This window comes from Periplaneta americana, chromosome 3 (genome assembly GCF_040183065.1).
Source record: "Periplaneta americana isolate PAMFEO1 chromosome 3, P.americana_PAMFEO1_priV1, whole genome shotgun sequence".
NCBI classification, from domain to species: domain Eukaryota; kingdom Metazoa; phylum Arthropoda; class Insecta; order Blattodea; family Blattidae; genus Periplaneta; species Periplaneta americana.
In genome coordinates, this window is record NC_091119.1 from 1349019 (window position 1) to 1369225 (window position 20207).

General features: G+C 37.9%; 1 protein-coding gene across 6 annotated transcripts in view; it reads left to right on the top strand.

Annotated features, from left to right (window-relative positions):
* LOC138695751 (allatostatin-A receptor-like) overlaps window positions 1-20207 on the top strand; it is an 865724-nt gene that overhangs the window by 92220 nt on the left and 753297 nt on the right. For all 6 annotated transcript variants that reach the window (XR_011331188.1, XM_069819916.1, XM_069819919.1 and 3 more), the window contains one exon: window positions 115-312. Coding sequence is in view for 5 of the 6 variants with exons in the window: in XM_069819916.1 (XP_069676017.1) it covers window positions 115-312 (198 nt within the window). In the remaining variant the exon portion in view is untranslated. The remainder of the gene's footprint in view (window positions 1-114; window positions 313-20207) is intronic.

A 20207-nucleotide genomic window follows, 5' to 3' on the forward strand; every position in this document is an offset into this window, starting at 1 on the left:
AACAAAAGACAGTTCCCTTACAATCTACGTCGCTGTGCATTCATTAATAATATACCTAACATTACGACGCCGTGGCTCTGTCTACATCCCAGGACTGCTTTCCATGATTCGCAGATCATCTTCTTCGCCACGTCGTACGTGACGCCGCTGGCCCTGATCTGCGGCCTGTACCTGTGGCTGCTGGTGCGCCTGTGGCGGGGCGCGGCGCCTGGAGGTCACGTGTCTGCAGAGAGCCGCCGCGGCAAGAAGCGCGTCACCAGGATGGTCGTGGTGGTGGTGGCGATCTTCGCCGTCTGCTGGTTCCCCATACAGGTACGGTTACTTTATTTCACTTTCATTTCGCAGATTTTCATATTCTTTCCCTACTTTATCTTCTATCTTCACTACCTTCTTCCAAATGCCTCCCTTCTCACAGACTTCCTACTCTTTCTGTTAACTTATTTCTCGTTCTATTCCCTAACGTCGATGGAATTGGTGATAACGAGATGGACTACCTAACATTCGCCTTACAGTTGAGGAAAACTTCGAAAGAATCCGAACAGCTACAGTCCAGCCCGAGGGCAGCGAACGTGTGCCTCGTGAACTGCGAGGTGGCTTTTCAGTTCAATTTTTATTCCTTTCTCTCCAACCTCTCTTTCTTCTTTCACTTCTTTCCTTAATTTCACTCATCTTCTAACTTTTTTGTAATTCTTCCTTTACCTTAGATTTTCTTCTTTCGTTAGCCCTCCTCCCTTTCCTTTTGCATTCATTTTGTTTCCCTTCCTCGTCTTTTATCTATTTTACTGTCCAAGCCCTTCCTTCATTTCTCCTAGCTTTTCATTGTTCTCTCTTCATTGTCTTGCCTGATTGATCTCCGTTCTGTTTCTGTCTTCGTTCCTTCACACTTTCCTTTACATTTCACTACTGTTATTGTTCCCTTTTTACTTAAATTTTTCCAGACATTTTCCACTTAGCTTCATTCTTTTATTTATTTAACTAGCCGTACCCGTGCGCTCCGCTGCACCCGTTAGAAATAAATATAAAGTAATTACATAATTCAAATAGGACATTTGATCCAGGGAACATTCGTGTTTGATAGAAGGATAAATCGTTTAATACGTTACTTAATTTAAATTGTATTTAAAATATTAAAATGCGATCATTTTGATCCAGAGACACTCATTTGGTGCAATGACAATTCCTTTAACATGTTTCTTAATTGTTATTACCAATTATTTTTGGAAAAGCGAAAATTAACAGAAAAATTTTCGCTACAGATTTATTATTATGTTTATATTATATTATATTATATTATATTATATTATATTATATTATATTATATTATATTATATTATGAAAAAGTGTGTTCATAACGGATGTACTCGAATTAGAAAGTTTTTAATTTGTTGTGGGAGCTCTTGAATCTCAGGAGGAACAACTTTTAGAACAGCGCAACATAATCTGCTTGGCTCATTACCCAATTTTTTTGCATTGCATTTATTGCATATGTATTTTATGTATTTTAACACGATTCAATTGAGCATAGTTAAAATTTCAATTATAAAATAATGGATTGCTAAGCTAACGTACTATTACTGCATATTAAATCAATACACACTCGTTGTTCGTTAATTCTCTGAGATAAAAATGAATATGTTCATAAACATTGTTATACGAAATACAGGAAATGAATATACAGAATAACCTATCAAGTTTTCTGTGCATAAGAAGCTATTTTAATCTTACCTGTCCTCAATTCACTCACAAGTTACTGTAATAACATTATAGCATTATGTCCATCCAGAGAAACTACACTTTCCAATGATGAAATAATAATTAATTATACAAATCGGTTAATTTAGCTTCCGATATTACGTCATACGAACACAGAAACATTGTCTGTAGGCTATCTTTCATTGCTTTCGATTGTTGTGTCCAAGGCCCCTTATAGACGAAGTCATTTGTTTTTTATTTCAATACATAGCCTTAGATGGCAGTTATTTTAATTTTAAAACTCATTTATCTCATTAAATATCAGTCCTATCTAAATTTTTCAAGGAATAAAACTTATCGGAAATTATTTTTAAAGAAACCTTTGTTATGTAACATTTTTCACAAAAATCAATAATAAGCGAGATATTTCGATTTATTTAATTCAGGCCCCCTTATAACCCCCCTTTTAAATAACGTATTTTGAATGCCATATAGCCTATAATCTAGGTTACAACGAACATAATTTATATTCCAATTTTCATCGAATTCGGTTCAGCCATTATCGCGTGAAAAGGTAACAAATAAACAGACAGACAGACAGACATACAAACAAAAATTTCAAAAAAGCGATTTTCGGTTTCAGGGTGGTTAATTATATATGTTAGGACCAATTATTTTTGGAAAATCGAAAATTACCAGAAAAATTTCGGCTACAGATTCATGGGGCTCTACCTCCATGCCCCCCCAAGTGCCTTCATGGCATGTTACGGGGATACCTTTACCTTTACCTTTTATAGCTACAACTATTTCTACTGACAAAGTTACGGCCATAAGGCTTTCTCTTCAACTCAGTATGAGAACAACATGCCATTTCTTTCTGTTTTTCTTATATTTACCCCAACATCATTTCTTTGCTGAATTTTCTTTGTACTTGCTTCCTTCATGCGTTTTCTCTCTTGCTTAATTCGCTTCCATATATCTGTTTTTTTTTTCAATCTTTCTTTTAGATTTCTTTTTCGTTTTATCTTTTCTGTTCTTTTCTTTAATTAATTTGTTTTTTGACTTTGTTTGCCTATTCCTTTATTCGACTTTCACTTTCTTCGTTATTGTCACTTCTTTTGCCGCATTTTATCCATCATCATTTCCTTTTCCATCTTTTCTGTCTACTTGCTTCTCTATGCGCTTTCTCTCTTACTTCATTCAACACCTTAGTCCACTTCTTTGTTTGTTTGTTTATTTCCATCTGTCTGTCTTCCTTTCATCTTTTCTTTCTATTATTTCGTTCTATTTTTCCTGCTCTAATTTCCTTTCATTCTTTCCGTTTTCTTCTTTTTCCTTCTTTTGTCTTCGTTTATTCGTCTTCCCCTGTGTCTCCTTTCTGTTCTTGTGTCTTATTTTTACCGACCTTTCTTTAATTTGCTATCTATTCTGTGTACGTCGTTTCTTTATGAGCTCTACCTATTGGTTTCATTATCTCAATTCACTTCTTTCTTTCTTTCTTTCTTTCTTTCTTTCTTTCTTTTCACCCTTCTATCTGTCTTCCATATTTATTTTCCATTATTTCCTTTTATTTTCTTGTTTGTTATTTCCTTCAGACTAATTTATTTTTCGTCTTCATTCTATTTTCCTTCCTTTTTCTTTAACATTTTGTCTGTAATTTTTCTCAGGTTTTTTTCTTTCTTTCTTTTCTTTTCAATATTTACCGTTTGCTTGCTTCGTTTATGCGCTTCCTCTCTTGCTTCCTTTATGCCTTAGTTCACTTCATTCTTCCTTTCCATCTTCATGGCTTTTCTTTTGTTTTATTTCTCCCTTCGTTGCTTCCTTTAATTATGCTTTGCTTCTTTTTCTTCTTTCTTTCTTACATACGTTATTCATTCTCTGTTCCTTTGTCTTCTAAACATCTCTTTCTTTTAATTGCTGTTTTCTGTCTTCTTGTTTGCTTTCTTTGTGGGATTTCTGTCATCACCTTCATCCACTTCCTTCTTTTTCTTTCAGTCTGTCTGTTTTTCCTACTGTTTCTTTTTGTTCCTCCTTCATTTTCCCTTTGTTTCGTTCTTTCCTCCTTCTCTCTCTTATTCCTTTCCTACCTTCATCAGCGCTCGCATTTCTTCGTTTCTCCGCCTTGCTCCCTTTCTTAAGATACTCACACATTGGTGCACTTCTCTGTATTCCTCACAGCTCTATTTTCTTGTCGCGTCTTGGCTGATTAGCATAAGGCAACACAACAAGTTTGTCGAAGCGCCGTCGCATGAGCAACCAAGCAAACAGCCCTTCGTTCTGTATTTGCTTGTGACCTTTGATCTGTCTTTCAAACAAAACAGAGCGCAGCTTCAATGGACCGCTGCTATTTGCATGGCGATATTCAACATCGTGCGTGCCATCGCTTTCCCAGACGCATCGCGGCATTGTACACGGAGCTCCGTGCCAGAGGGCTAAGCGCGCTGACTGCTCGTTGATCTCTTCCTCTTGAATCCGCACTAAAACGACATTTCATCAGTGTTGCCAACACATAAATTGTATCCCCGTCAGTACAACACCCGGAAATCCATCAGAATCCGTCGAAATTAAAAAAAAAATAAGACCCAATATATAAAACAAATTTTAACACAACTTAGTTACCAATCCTGATTAAAATAATAATAATTAATTCGTCAGCATCTTGATTATGAGAAAATCTGAAACAGGGGATTCTTAAACATGGTACGGAACAGGCAGGGCTGTTCAAATAAAAAGTAAAATCTCCCAAAAATTAAACAATTAAAAATGACAGCAGCTAAAAATGTCAAAAGACGATGTAAATCGTAATTTCCACCAGAAAATCCGTCACCCGTCAAAAAGCAATTTTTCCCGTCCGCTACGTTGAAATTCCGTCAGTTTTGACGGAATTCCCGTCCAGTTGGCAACACTGCATTTCATACAAGCTGAGAGGATGCGAAGGGATTTCTTTTCCCTTCCACTTTCCCTGAGTCCGTCAGTAACAGATCGGTAGCTGTTACCTCTTATACCTGCACCCCCCCCCAAGTTGTACACACAAGAAAATAAAATATTAAATAAAATACATAAGTGGATATAAAATACAGTGACACAGATGTTTGGCAATTACATGTATCAGTATATTTTAGTGTCGTTCTTTCAATATTTTCAACTAATAATTAATTAAATCAAGGAATCTTAGTTTGTGTTATGAAGTCAGGGGGGAATGACACACTGCAGATTGTCCCGTTGTGTATGCTGTAGAGTAGCAACTAGCGGTGAAGAAAACATTTATCTTCTGCTCTCAGTAGCTTTTTAATGTGCCAGTTGATATAAACAGCAATAAAATGAAATACAAACGCTTAGAATATATTTTCGAAATATAGATTACCGGTAAACATTTTCAATAATAAGAATTTTCACTATGCTCAAAGTCAATTAGTGGAACGTTAGTAAGACAGACAGTAGCATCTTCCCCTCCACGGGTGGTAAAGAGTGTGAGTAGAGGGGAAGGCCTATCAACCAAACTGAAATGGGGATTGTATGCATAGTTTCACGAGACCAGACTTCGAGGCTCGGTGAAATCTGTGATGACTGAGGTAGATGTTTTCCACATAGTTCGGTCTTCTGTCGTTGTTATCCCACGACCGCTGTCTCACCTCAGCTTCTCCATATCTTCTGTATCAGCTGAAATTGAACGTTGATTTTCGTACATGGTCCTTAGGCTAACTTGCATAAGTTCATAACTGGACATTTTCGAGTGAGAAATATTTGTAAGTGAACATTGGAGGGACTCATTGTGTGAACGACAGCATACGTATCCCGACGCGGTTTTGAGTTGGATTTCTTAAATTACTGATTAGACTACTTATTACTGAATATCCAAACGTTACTCACTTACTTACTTACTGGCTTTTAAGGAACCCGGAGGTTCATTACCGCCCTCACATAAGCCCGCCATTGGTCCCTATCCTCAGCAAGATTAATCCAGTCTCTATTATCATATCCCACCTCCATCAAATCCATTTTAATATTATCTTCCCAGCTACGTCTCGGCCTCCCTAAAGGTCTTTTTCCCTCCGGCCTCCCAATAACACTCTATATCCATTTCTGGATTCGCCCATACGTGCTACATGCCCTGCCCAACTCAAACGTCTGGATTTAATGTTCTTAATTGTGTCAGGTGAAGAATACAGAATATCCAAACATTAGACTACTTATTACTGAATATCCAAACATATTCTCCGCCCTGGCCTATGCTTTCCATCCAAGCGGTTAGTTTTGGGATCCCTGGTGTGGACAATGAAAGAGATTTATCTACAGTCCACGAGAGTCCTTGTCATTTGTCGTCCTGTAATATCTCATTAATGGCCCTGTACAGTGGCGGCCACACGACCACGAAATTTGATTTCTATTACGTATATCATATCGTAGGCCTACAAATCGGCGGTTTACAAGCAAAACATATTAAATCAAAAACATTACGTGTACAAACTTAAAATTGCAAAATGAAATACACATAAAGAGAAACAACTTAGTAAAAATAATATTTTGAGGGTTCAGTTTTGTTAAGAGCTTTCATAACGCCTTATTCTCAAATGTAATATTTTTTACTTAATGTATTTTGTCTCTAAGCCGACGATATATACACAGTGTCCAAAGAGAAAGGTACAAAATTTGAAAGACTCAATCTTTTGAAATAAATAATATGTCTTTGTTAGTAACGTACCGTTTGGAAAAAAAAAAATTCTTTTTAGATTAACATTTCATAATTAAGTCTAATTCGTTGGTTTGAGGTTCGCTTAAAATCTCAGGGAGGTTAACAATACGAAGACACAAAACGCAACCCGTTTTGGATAATTTATATCTTCAATTGTTTAATTAATTGAAATTAATTAATTTTCAAAAGAAGAAAATTATGTTCTAAATTATGCCTGAACAACCATTTGTATTTCTCTTCTACGTTGTCCAATACTAGTATATATTTTTCTTTAATTATCTTTTATTCAACATTCAATAAATTGGCGTTTTAAATTCTCAGTGTTACGAACCCTTGTACGGTAATACACTGAGATCTTAGACTACAAAGTGGCCATGTGAAATGAGCACAGTTCACCTGTAGATACTCCACAGTGTACATTAAGATCTAGAGTACAGAGTGGCCATGTGAAATGAGCACAGTTCACCTGTAGATACTCCACAGTGTACATTAAGATCTAGAGTACAGAGTGGCCATGTGAAATGAGCACAGTTCACCTGTAGATACTCCACAGTGTACATTAAGATCTAGAGTACAGAGTGGCCATGTGAAATGAGCACAGTTCACCTGTAGATACTCCACAGTGTACATTAAGATCTAGAGTACAGAGTGGCCATGTGAAATGAGCACAGTTCACCTGTAGATACTCCACAGTGTACATTAAGATCTAGAGTACAGAGTGGCCATGTGAAATGAGCACAGTTCACCTGTAGATACTCCACAGTGTACACTAAGATCTAGAGTACAGAGTGGCCATGTGAAAAAAGCACAGTTCACCTGTAGATACTCCACAGTGCACATTAAGATCTAGAGTACAGAGTGGCCATGTGAAATGAGCACAGTTCACCTGTAGATACTCCACAGTGTACATTAAAATCTAGAGTACAGAGTGACCATGTGAAATGAGCACAGTTCACCTGTAGATACTCCACAGTGTACACTAAGATCTAGAGTACAGAGTGGCTATGTGAAATGAGCACAGTTCACCTGTAGATACTCCACAGTGTACACTAAGATCTAGACTACAGAGTGGCCATGTGAAATGAGCACAGTTCACCTGTAGATACTCCACAGTGTACATTAAGATCTAGAATACAGAGTGGCCATGTGAAATGAGCACAGTTCACCTGTAGATACTCCACAGTGTACATTAAGATCTAGAGTACAGAGTGGCCATGTGAAATGAGCACAGTTCACCTGTAGATACTCCACAGTGTACACTAAGATCTAGAGTACAGAGTGGCCATGTGAAATGAGCACAGTTCACCTGTAGATACTCCACAGTGTACACTAAGATCTAGAGTACAGAGTGGCTATGTGAAATGAGCACAGTTCACCTGTAGATACTCCACAGTGTACAGCAAGATCTAGAGTACAGAGTGGCCATGTGAAATGAGCACAGTTCACCTGTAGATACTCCACAGTGTACATTAAGATCTAGAGTACAGAGTGGCCATGTGAAATGAGCACAGTTCACCTGTAGATACTCCACAGTGTACACTAAGATCTAGAGTACAGAGTGGCCATGTGAAATGAGCACAGTTCACCTGTAGATACTCCACAGTGTACACTAAGATCTAGAGTACAGAGTGGCCATGTGAAATGAGCACAGTTCACCTGTAGATACTCCACAGTGTACATTAAGATCTAGAGTACAGAGTGGCTATGTGAAATGAGCACAGTTCACCTGTAGATACTCCACAGTGTACACCAAGATCTAGAGTACAGTGTGGCCATGTGAAATGAGCACAGTTCACCTGTAGATACTCTACAGCGTACACCAAGATCTAGAGTACAGAGTGGCCATGTGAAATGAGCACAGTTCACCTGTAGATACTCCACAGTGTACACTAAGATCTAGAGTACAGAGTGGCCATGTGAAATGAGCACAGTTCACCTGTAGATACTCTACAGTGTACACCAAGATCTAGAGTACAGTGTGGCCATGTGAAATGAGCACAGTTCACCTGTAGATACTCCACAGTGTACACTAAGATCTAGAGTACAGAGTGGCCATGTGAAATGAGCACAGTTCACCTGTAGATACTCCACAGTGTACACTAAGATGTAGAGTACAGAGTGGCCATGTGAAATGAGCACAGTTCACCTGTAGATACTCCACAGTGTACACCAAGATCTAGAGTACAGAGTGGCCATGTGAAATGAGCACAGTTCACCTGTAGATACTCCACAGTGTACACTAAGATCTAGAGTACAGAGTGACCATGTGAAATGAGCACAGTTCACCTGTAGATACTCTACAGTGTACACCAAGATCTAGAGTACAGTGTGGCCATGTGAAATGAGCACAGTTCACCTGTAGATACTCCACAGTGTACACTAAGATCTAGAGTACAGAGTGGCCATGTGAAATGAGCACAGTTCACCTGTAGATACTCCACGGTGTACACTAAGATCTAGAGTACAGAGTGGCCATGTGAAATGAGCACAGTTCACCTGTAGATACTCCACGGTGTACACTAAGATCTAGAGTACAGAGTGGCCATGTGAAATGAGCACAGTTCACCTGTAGATACTCCACGGTGTACACTAAGATCTAGAGTACAGAGTGGCCATGTGAAATGAGCACAGTTCACCTGTAGATACTCCACGGTGTACACTAAGATCTAGAGTACAGAGTGGCCATGTGAAATGAGCACAGTTCACCTGTAGATACTCCACGGTGTACACTAAGATCTAGAGTACAGAGTGGCCATGTGAAATGAGCACAGTTCACCTGTAGATACTCCACGGTGTACACTAAGATCTAGAGTACAGAGTGGCCATGTGAAATGAGCACAGTTGACCTGTAGGTATTAGTGTGTATTTTACTCGATGAAATGGCGCACCATCTTGCATAAAGCAGTAATTTAGGGAAGGATCTAATATGGGATATCTTCATATTATGATTATGCTTTGACCTTGATTGCCTATGTAGTTAATAGTAAATGAGTTTTTTTATACGGAAACCATCACAGAATGTGAGAAAATACTCAAGATTCTTAAGGTCCTTGCTCGTCTAGTAAGTAAGTTCTTTGATTACAGTTTTGTTCCTAATTTCAAAGCGTTTTAACCCTAACTCGGTTCACTAGTTCGCCTGACTGAGGAGCGATGTAGGCCTAGTTGTTGTGCTGTGTTGTCTCGGGAATACTTGAACTTTATCTTCATGCGCTTGTAGAAGGCGAAGAGAGCGATCACGGCTGATCCTCCTGTTGCACATTTAAATGGACCTTCTCTCTGAACTGAACGTACCTGTTCCTACTTGACGGCAGACACGCTGTCATATTTATGTAAATGCTTAATGATATTCTAATCTTGGTTTGTTAAGCAACTCATTTCTCCTTCAATGCGAAAAATAAATGGAGGTGGTTAGACAACAAATGGGAAAGCCTACTAATTACATGTAACAGAATAAATTTTTTATTGGGCAAAAACCTGCGATTTTGCATTGCCTTACAAAAAAAATACAAAATCGCACGTATTTTTTTAATACGGAAATATTACGGTACTATTCCAATCTACAAGGACTGGAAATTCCCCTTGACGAGACATCAAAGTGTAATCATTAGAAACTGAACCTTTACATTTTATGCCTTTTCTTGGACCATTGTGTATAAGCCTATATCATGTCATAACATATAGCCTATATTCATATATTGTACCACGTATCACTATCACATCATGCATATAATTGTCTGTACACAGGTTTTCTGGTACGAAGTAATTCAAAATAACGAATGGTCATTATATTATACAATCTTTCATGAGCTGAAATAAGTTGCATATTAAACAGTAATTCTTGAAGTCACGGTTATGAAACTGAAGTCCGCTTAGTCCAGGCATGTTTGTCTGCTGTCAACGTCATACTCTGTGTTGTTTCCCGAGAAGGCCGTCAAGGACAGTTTAGCGTCAGATATAGTGAAATGGAATTTAGACAATGATTCTAAAACCGTGCTCCGTGATATCGAATAGAAGCTTCTGGATGGATAGAGGCCAATGTATTTAATTAATTGCTTAGTGTTAGTGGACAGCGAATAATATAAAAAACAAATTCAGTGCAAAACTTCATCTGGAACCGAAGTTAAAGTATTTTTCTGTTTGTTGATTTCATTAAACCCGGAGACATGGATATCCAACAAGCATGCATATACTATTACTGATTGTTACTATTTTATTTTTAAAAATTTTCCTTCATTTATATGTAGACTGCAGTGAGTCAACCAACGTTGCCGGATCTCCCCCGCCATCGCAACTGCTTGCATCAGCTTCGCGGATTAAAACTGACGTAACGTGCAGGTCATTCGTCACGTGTGATGAGGCTAGTTTGCTAAAGTAGAGGCAGAAGAAATAGGCGGGTTTTTGATCTTGTGCGAAAACTACTCACTCCACATTTTCTCTAGCGGTTTATGACCTGAACAAAGAGACCTTCCTCTTGATGCCTTTGAATGCTAGTTGTTGGCAAATGCCCGTCTGTGATACTACTGTGTTACAGCTTGTTCGAAAAAATATATCATAATAACTGTTAAACAGTATTTTTAAATACTAATCATCCAAGTATTCGCTATCATGTCTCAGTAGAACCCTGATATCAGAAGTCATACTAAAGGCGTTATTTATCAAGTTTGTTGTTTCTTGAAAGAACTTAAAGATTGCGAGGACATTAAAAGTGTCAACACAGACAGCCACTGCCAAAGATTGTGGTGTTTCTCTACGATCGGTTAAGAGAACCTGTGCACAACGATTTTTTAGTCATACTTATTGTGTTGTTTTGTTAAGCTAAGCCATTCTTAAGTGTGCTTCTAATACACAAGTATTTTTTTATTACGAAACTCGCTCATGTTACAATAACGTGTGCATTTTCTACATATACAGTAGTAAAAATATATACATTTTTTGCACTTTTATTTTTAATTTCCTCATGATTCACAAAGTTGATAACTGTATAAACATTATTTAGTAGTTACTATTTTAATATAATATTCTGAAAACACATAAAAACAAAATACTAATTGTGTGTAATGCTGAATATTTGATTCCTCGTAATAGGTTTACATTAGGCCTACATGATGATAATTTATACATTTCTGAAATGGCTAACTTGCAAAATATTATAAATGATAATATGATCTAAAGTCTGATTAGTGTAATAATGTTACTATTCAGCGATGTATGCAATGGCGGGGGAAAGAGAACTGGCCACAATAACTCATTATCTCCTGGCTTAGTTACCTCATTAGTAATGCCTTATTGTTGTCACTTATGATTTCAGACCTGTGTTTTGACAGTTGACTAAACAAAACAACAATATTCAGTAAGTCAGGTATTTGCAATTACTAGAAATCACGTTATTATTTTATTTCTTCTTTTAAGTTTTCCTATAGTGCAAAACGTGTGAATGGAGGAGTAAGTTATTTGGCACAGGACCATACACCAAGCAGGTTCTGAGGGCTATAGGAGTCGGGGTAGTGAATGAGGGGTTCGCCACACCCGCCTATTTCTTCTGCCCCTAGTATAGTAGAAGCGTAGCGAGGGAGAGAGGGAAACTTCCCAGACCACTTTCTTCTTCCCTTCACGCGCCAGTTTGTTTCACGAGATAACGAATGGCCTGTTCTATGTTATGTTAATAACATTCGGTACTCATTCTCCTCACAGTAGCTGCTGGAAGTGTTGCCCATCTTGTGCAAAATAGCAATAGATCCTTCTAAATTTTGTGAATAGGTTTAATGAATCGGGCTCTGTGAATGATGAGAAGTGAATTATGGTACCAAAAATGATACAAAATGTTTCTATAATTTATAATAATGATGATAATAATAATAACAATAATTATAATAAATATGAATATCTGAATCCTGTCCCCGTTTCTACCGCATTCCCACAGCGATTATCACCGAACACATTTTCACAGATAGGCAGAATAATTCTCCGATATCTTAGTTAACACGGCATAGAATTATCATTTATGGCAATGCAAGGTAAAGGAAATGCTAGGTACACGTATACAATATTATTCAGGCTTAATTAATTAAATATGCATGTCCATTCCCTCAACTTTTGGCCGGAAATGCTGAATTTAAACCACATTGTGTTAAAGGAAACCATTCATTGACATGGAGAATCTCGAGTGGGAATTTAATGGACAGTCGTACTCCTGCCCGCCTGCCGCTGCTGTGCTGCGTGTAGTATTCAGTAGTTTCCGGTTCCGTGCACAGTAATTTGTAGATCCTTGTTAATCAAGTCCTGTTTGTTTGTTATAACAGTGGCCGTCGGTTTATTTGCTTTGTTTAATGAGGCTAAATGACGTCCATTGGGAATGCGGCATGGGCACAAATATGACAGCATTCCAAACGACTCGCGTTAAGGGACCGCAACCCTCAGCCACACGCAATCCTAATAATGACCTTCATTATGGGCATATTTGACTGCAAGTATATAAGGGCAGAAGTGCTGTAATTACGCAGAAGGAAAGTGGGGGGCAATAAAATTAAAAATCTATTCTGCGTTTCGTAATTAAGTGCGTCTTTAATTAGACAATTAGGCTGAGAACGCAGTTTGGCAACAGTGCATGGCCGGCTCACACAGGCTGAACAGCAGCGTTGCCAGACTTCCCAATGGCAGGAATTACGATCTGTGTCAATCATTTTTGTTTAATTTGCAAGAAAAACCGTCCATTTTATTTAAAAACTGCAAAGAGATGAATAATTCCTTATCAGTTTGTCTAATGACACGAGTTATGGGTAGAAAACGGTTACCATTTACAGAAAAGTGTTCATGTGGTATTAGTATTTTTGTTGTGCTCTATCCAAGAAAATATACATCTTTTGGGTTCTTTTACGACGCTTTATCAACTGCTGTTGTTCCTACCTGAATAATATGAAGGTGATAATGTCAGCGAAGTGAATCCAGGGTCCAGCGCTGAAAGTTACCCAGCATTTGGGTTAGGGAAAGTCCCGAAAAAAAAACCTCAACCGAGTTATTTGTCCCAATCAGGATTTGAACCCGGACACACTCGTTCCACGGTCAGTTACATTACTGTCACGCTGTGTCCGGGATATTGTTCAACAGACGTGGCAATATTTATGTAAGGTGCTGTACCAACTACAAGGCTATTCCGCATCGCTGATAATGATATTGGGCGACACAGGTCCGAGGATTACGTGATATTCGCTTTATTGTTAAGAAAATGCTCCGAAGAAACCAAACTACGTAACAGGCTAAAGCTTGTTCGAGCCCACGGGTTCAGTGCGTTGAATTACATGAAACAGGCTAGCACAGTTCTGAAAACTAGGCTATGTATCGTAAGAAGAAAATACCTATAAAATTACTTTTGGAAAAGTAAGGCCGAAACAGGTCAACAAGTTGTAGCCTAATTCCATTAAAGCCCCATTAAATAATGATAAATCGGTTATATAATAACGCTGCATCAATACTGCTATTATTATTATTATTATTATTATTATTATTATTATTATTTCCTTCTAGTTGACGCAAGTAAAGCGATAGGGTTGGAAGTAAATCCCGAAAAGACTAAGTATATGATTATGTCTCGTGACCAGAATATTGTACGAAATGGAAATATAAAAATTGGAGATTTATCCTTCGAAGAGAGGGAAAAATTCAAATATCTTGGAGCAACAAATATAAATGACACTCGGGAGGAAATTAAACGCAGAATTAATATGGGAAATGCGTGTTATTATTCGGTTGAGAAGCTTTTGTGATCTAGTCTTCTGTAAAAAAAATCTGAAAGTTAGAATTTATATAAAACAGTTATATTACCGGTTGTTCTGTATGGTTGTGAAACTTGGACTCTCACGTTGAGAAGGGAACAGAGATTAAGGGTGTTAGAGAATAAGGTTCTTAGGAAAATATTTGGGGCTAAGAGGGATGAAGTTACAGGAGAATGGAGAAAGTTACACAACGCAGAGCTGCACGCATTGTATACTTCACCTGACATAATTAGGAACATTAAAGCCAGACGTTTCAGATGGGCAGGGCATGTAGCACGTATGGGCGAATCCAGAAATGCATATAGAGTGTTAGTTGGGAGGCCGGAGGGAGAAAGACCTTTGGGGAGGCCGAGACGTAGATGGGAAGATAATATTAAAATGGATTTGAGGGAGGTGGGATATGATGGTAGAGACTCGATTAATCTTGCTCAGGATAGGGACCGATGGCGGGCTTAAGTGAGGGCGCAATGAACCTACGGGTTCCTTAAAAGCCAGTAAGTAAGTATTATTATTTCCTCACTACTGTCACCACCACTACCAATCCTCCACCACCATACCAAATACTCTTCGAACAGTACTGGTTATTAAGCGTGAGTTTGTACGTGGTCAGAATACTCTCAATGAAACGCTGGTTCCTTTATGTACATTAAATCTACTTCATAGGACCCACAGCAGGGATGCCATTACGATTTTTGCTTGAGGGGGGTCAAAATGTTTTAGGCAATATGTTACAGGGTATACCGCGTGGCGGACTCCCTCCCTCTTTCCTCTGAAATGAGCCATTTTCCACACCGTAAACTGGAGCAAACCTGGCCATAAAACAAAGTAAAAAACATTCAAAACATCAGACGTATCAGATGCAGTGAACATATTTTTAAAGTTCGTTGTCTTTTCTCTGTTTCTTGGTGTTTGTAATTATTTTAAGTTACGAAAGGCTGATATCATGGCTTAAATTATCACCACACATCAATGAGGTAAATAACTTATTATGCTTGTGAAATAGCGAATTCAGAAATGCATATAGAGTGTTGCTTGGGAGACCGGAAAGAATAAGACCTTGGGGGAGACCGAGACGTAGATGGGAGGATAATAAAAATTGATTTCAGGGAGATGTGATATGATGGTAGAGATTGGATTAATCTTGCTCAGGATAGGGACCAATGGCGGGCTTATGTGAGGGAGGCAATGAACCTCCGGGTTCCTTAAAAGCCATAAGGAAGGAAGTGAAATGGTATGTCCAAATACATCAGCTTACAGGTGGAAAACGCACGAAATAAATACAAACCAGGCAACAAGCCGAACCCAGACAGGAGCAAACCTTTACAGCACGTGACGTCTGTGGTCATAAATGTAGGCCTATAGAGAATAACTATATATTTATTTTTTGTCCATTGGCAGAGCGGGAATTTGTTGTTCTTCGCCCCAACTCTACGAGCGTGGCTCATAGTGCTGTTTATGATTAGGTTTTCTCCGGAGCGGTTGTTTGCGTGCTTTCAATCGTAGACCTCCGGTTACCTCCGCTTGATGCCGCGCAGGTTGTATATATGCTGCGGCGCAGACATACACTTTCCGCTGAGCATTCCTTTAATCGGATCAGGTAGTGATTCGAGTCCGCTGACGTCCGCGTATCTTTTGAAATAAGTTGTAATTTGTTGTTTTTTAATCTCTTTTTTATGTTAATCTCTCTCTCTTTCTTCGGCTCTTCTTTTTGTGATCTTAAAGTGCTACGTTAGCTGACAGATTTTTTTTCTAGTTTTGAAATTCATAGTATATGTGTAAAGCCGTATTAGTTTTATGTCATTGATCAAATTAATAACATTCAATCTAACTGCAAAACTAACGCAGAAGTAAAGCTTTTCAGTAGCTAATGTAAACATTTATACTTTAATTCTCCTAGAAACTCTCGTTTAATCGCAAACAGTGTTTGTCAATTATTATTCTAATCGGTTTAGTTAAAATAAAATATATTAAGGGAGCTTCAGAATGAAACAAAAGAAACGTGGGCCATCAATGGGATAAAGTTTACTGTCCAACATAATTTATTCAGATTCTTCAATGGACAGGATTGTGATTATTGTGTTAAAGGGTGTCAGTATTTGAACTGCCTCTTCTAAAACGCGCCACTCCTGCTCTGTAATAAAAATATAAGTGGATATCAACTTAAGGATAATTGTAATTATATTATTACCACATGTTTCTTTAGTTTGATTCAGAAATATTTTAACCCAAACAGTAAAATATAACTCTAGTCGTCTTGTAAATATTTCATTTGTTTTTTATTGCCTCGAAAGTTACGTTTTAGAGAAATTTCAAGACTTTTTCATAGACTGTGAGCGTTTGGGAACAATAGCACTAAAACAATTTAAAAAGAAATCGTATCAAATGTTTTGCGTAATTGATTTCATCAAGTTCGCGATTGTGTGATCGCTTCAAATGGTCTAACAAATTCGAAGTTCCACCACCCTTAGAGTAAATTCGCCCACAAAGTTTACAGTGTGCGACTTTATTATTACCTTCAACTAAATTAAAGAATCTCCATGCGACGGATATCCGATTTGGTGTCATTTTATTCCACTCACAACTGCCGTCAGTCCGTACGCGCCGGTCGTCCTTGAGCTAACTGTCGCTTCGCTCCGAACCCCCGCATCCCTCCGTATGCCCCCTGTTCCACCTACGGTAGTACCGGAGATCACCGGTGGAGAGCTTTATTCGTAATCTCCGATTCCTCCGCGGTAGTAGTCACTCCGATGAGCAGCACTGGTGGCTCTTAGAAGTCACCAGTAGGAGAAGCGTGGACCACTTATATTAGGAATACTTATTTTTCAGTCACTGACTTTACTGCAATATATGTAAGGTACAAAACCTTTACGTTAGATGTTTTTAAAAATCGTATGAACGTTTTCGTTGGACTATGCCAACATCATCAGATACGACATTCATTCTAGCAATAAAAACATGTAACGTAAAGGTTTTGTACCTTACATATATTGCAGTAAAGTCAGTGACTGAAAAATAAATAATCCTAATATATATTACAGACTTTTCTCAAAAATCAATCAAAATGAATTGCAAAGTGGACCACTTAGTTCATCAGAGACTATCCAGAGTACACCACACGTTACACTCGTAATCAATGACGATGATGAATTTCATTACTGGGATATTATAGAAGCACCAGCAGAAAACCACTGCATTCCCTGGACACGGGCTTGTCCAACACAGGTCATAAAATCTGAGTGGGGCGGGATTTGAACCCGGTCCCCCTGGCACTGAGTCACCATGGTGATTACACAGAATATATGAAATGGCAAAAGAGCAGGGTTGCCAAATAGATAAAACTAAAAATAGCGAAACCTGGCTGAAAAAGTAGCCAACATTCAGAAAAAGTAGCCCAATATAAATAACAGATTTAATTTCGCGGAATATATAAATATGTTTAACTGAACCAGAATGTTTTCTCAAGTCTCCCTTATAAGCCCTAATTTGAACTTTATAAACTTTACAATCAGCTTCATTGCTGTCGTATTTCACATTCTGAAGCCAGTTTGAGAATGAAGTATCATTTAACCAATGGCTATTAAACGTCCTTTTAGTATAGTTCTCCCACTTTCCCATTTTCAATAATTACACAACGAAATAACAAATATTTCCATTTTCAGTATGATTACGAAACAAAATAAATGTATAACAAGTTATTCTCTGTCACAATTTTAAAATGTTACTTGTATAACAGACAGAGTTCTTTAAAATTATTTCACTATCGGATTCAGAATAAAATAATTAGCCTACATTATAATTGGGCTACAAAAAAATGTCAAAAGAGCAATTCCCTAATATAATTTAAAAACTGTATATCACTTTTACAACAGACGCTAGTTCCTAATTTAAGATTATTGTAATAAACTACATCGGCAAATATCTTGGAGCAACAGTAACAAATATAAATGACACTCGGGAGGAAATTAAACACAGAATAAATATAGGAAATGCCTATTATTATTCGGTTGAGAAACTTTTATCATCCAGTCTGCTGTCGAAAAATCTGAAAGTTAGAATTTATAAAACAGTTATATTACCGGTTGTTCTGTATGGTTGTGAAACTTGGACTTTCACTTTGAGAGAGGAACAGAGATTAAGGGTGTTTGAGAATAAGGTGCTTAGGAAAATATTTGGGGCTAAGAGGAATGAAGTTACAGGAGAATGGAGAAAGTTACAGAACACAGAGTTGCACGCATTGTATTCTTCACCTGACATAATTAGGAACATTAAATCCAGACGTTTGAGATGAGCAGGGCATGTAGCACGTATGGGCGAATCCGGAAATGCATATAGAGTGTTAGTTGGGAGGCCGGAGGGAAAAAGACCTTTAGGGAGGCCGAGACGTAGATGGGAAGATAATATTAAAATGTATTTGAGGGAGGTGGGATATGATGGTAGAGAATGGATTAATTTTGCTGAGGATAGGGACCAATGGCGGGCTTATGTGAGGGCGGCAATGAACCTGCGGGTTCCTTAAAAGCCAGTAAGTAAGTAAGTAAGTATATAAACTACAACGGCATTCACAAAAATATTAACGCTTGAAGTGAAGGAAAAACAGCACCTGACTATTGTCTACTTGCAGACTGTACTGCGCCACTGCATTTCTGCTGATGGTGAAACAAGTAAATCCCCTTACATTGGCTTGGTCAAGTGACATTGTGCAATATACTTTGCATAGATACTTCGTATCTCGCTGTTAAGCTCGTGGTGAAATAAGGCTAGATACACTGTAACAGTTTTTTTTTTTTTTTTTCACGGAGATGAAGGCTATTACTACACATATTATTATTAATTTTCCACAAATTCAAATCAGAAAAAATAGCCCAAAAATAGCCCCGAAAATTTTTGAGTAGCCCAAAAAGTCACAAGTAGCCCAATGGTAAAAATCAATAGCCAATTCAAATTTCAAGTAGCCCAATTGGCTACTTTACTTGTAGCCCAATCTAGCAACCCTGCAAAAGAGAAGATTTCCAACGACGCGACGTACGTCGCAGCTATCATGCAATGCGGAAGTTTTGCCAAGAGGAAGGAACACAGATATGCTTTATCGTCCGCTCAGACAGACAGTAATCACTGGACATGTGATGTTTCTACATATCAACATGTCACAGCGAAAGCGGAATACGGTGTGCTATTTAGGAAGTCAGGATGTTCAGAAGATGTATAAATTGAAATGCTACCACTGCATCATTTCCAAGAATAGCTCTGTCTTCAGGTGGGAGTCAAATCCTGCTAAATCCGCTTGAGTGATTTCCTTTATTCATTATGGTACTGGTAAAAGTTATTATTATTTACAAACTCTCCCCCATCGAGGGCAGCCCTTACGGACTCAGCAAGAATACTCGCCTTCTTTAAACCCAGCCAGAACTATTATAGCTGAATTTAAGGAAATACAAAACTCTACAGAAAGTGTCTAACTCTGTATTTCATTTGGCTCGTTGCAATTCACAATGAAGTTACTAGCGCTTGTCTATTAGTCTCGGGGTAACTTTTGGCCAAATTTCAATTTTTACACTTCGTTAGATTCTGGGGGAATTTACGTGAATTTTATACCTCATTACGTTCACCATAAAATTGCGTTGTCTTATACCGTTCTCAATGGTAGAAATTCAACGGATTTTTACACACCATGGTGAATGACTGTATAGCCTAACTGAAATAGTGCCGCAAATTCACTCCCCCCATTAGCCTATCATTAATATGAACAACTAATTTCGAGCATACCCTCTATCTGTGTCTGTCTGTCTGTATGTATCTATGTATAACGATTTCTTTTGAACCATTAAATGATTTTTTTTCTTAAATATTTAGGGTTATTTTATCCTGGAATGATGAACATAGTACACATAATGAAATATTTTCATTTATTTATTTAACAGATTGTAAAATATTTACAAAACTTCCTGTGTCTACTAATTTATCATTATTTTCCAGTTCTTACAATCTCCCTGTGCCAGTTATTTTTCTTCATCAGTCCTGCATCGTTTTCTTCTTCACAGCGCATACCAGATCGT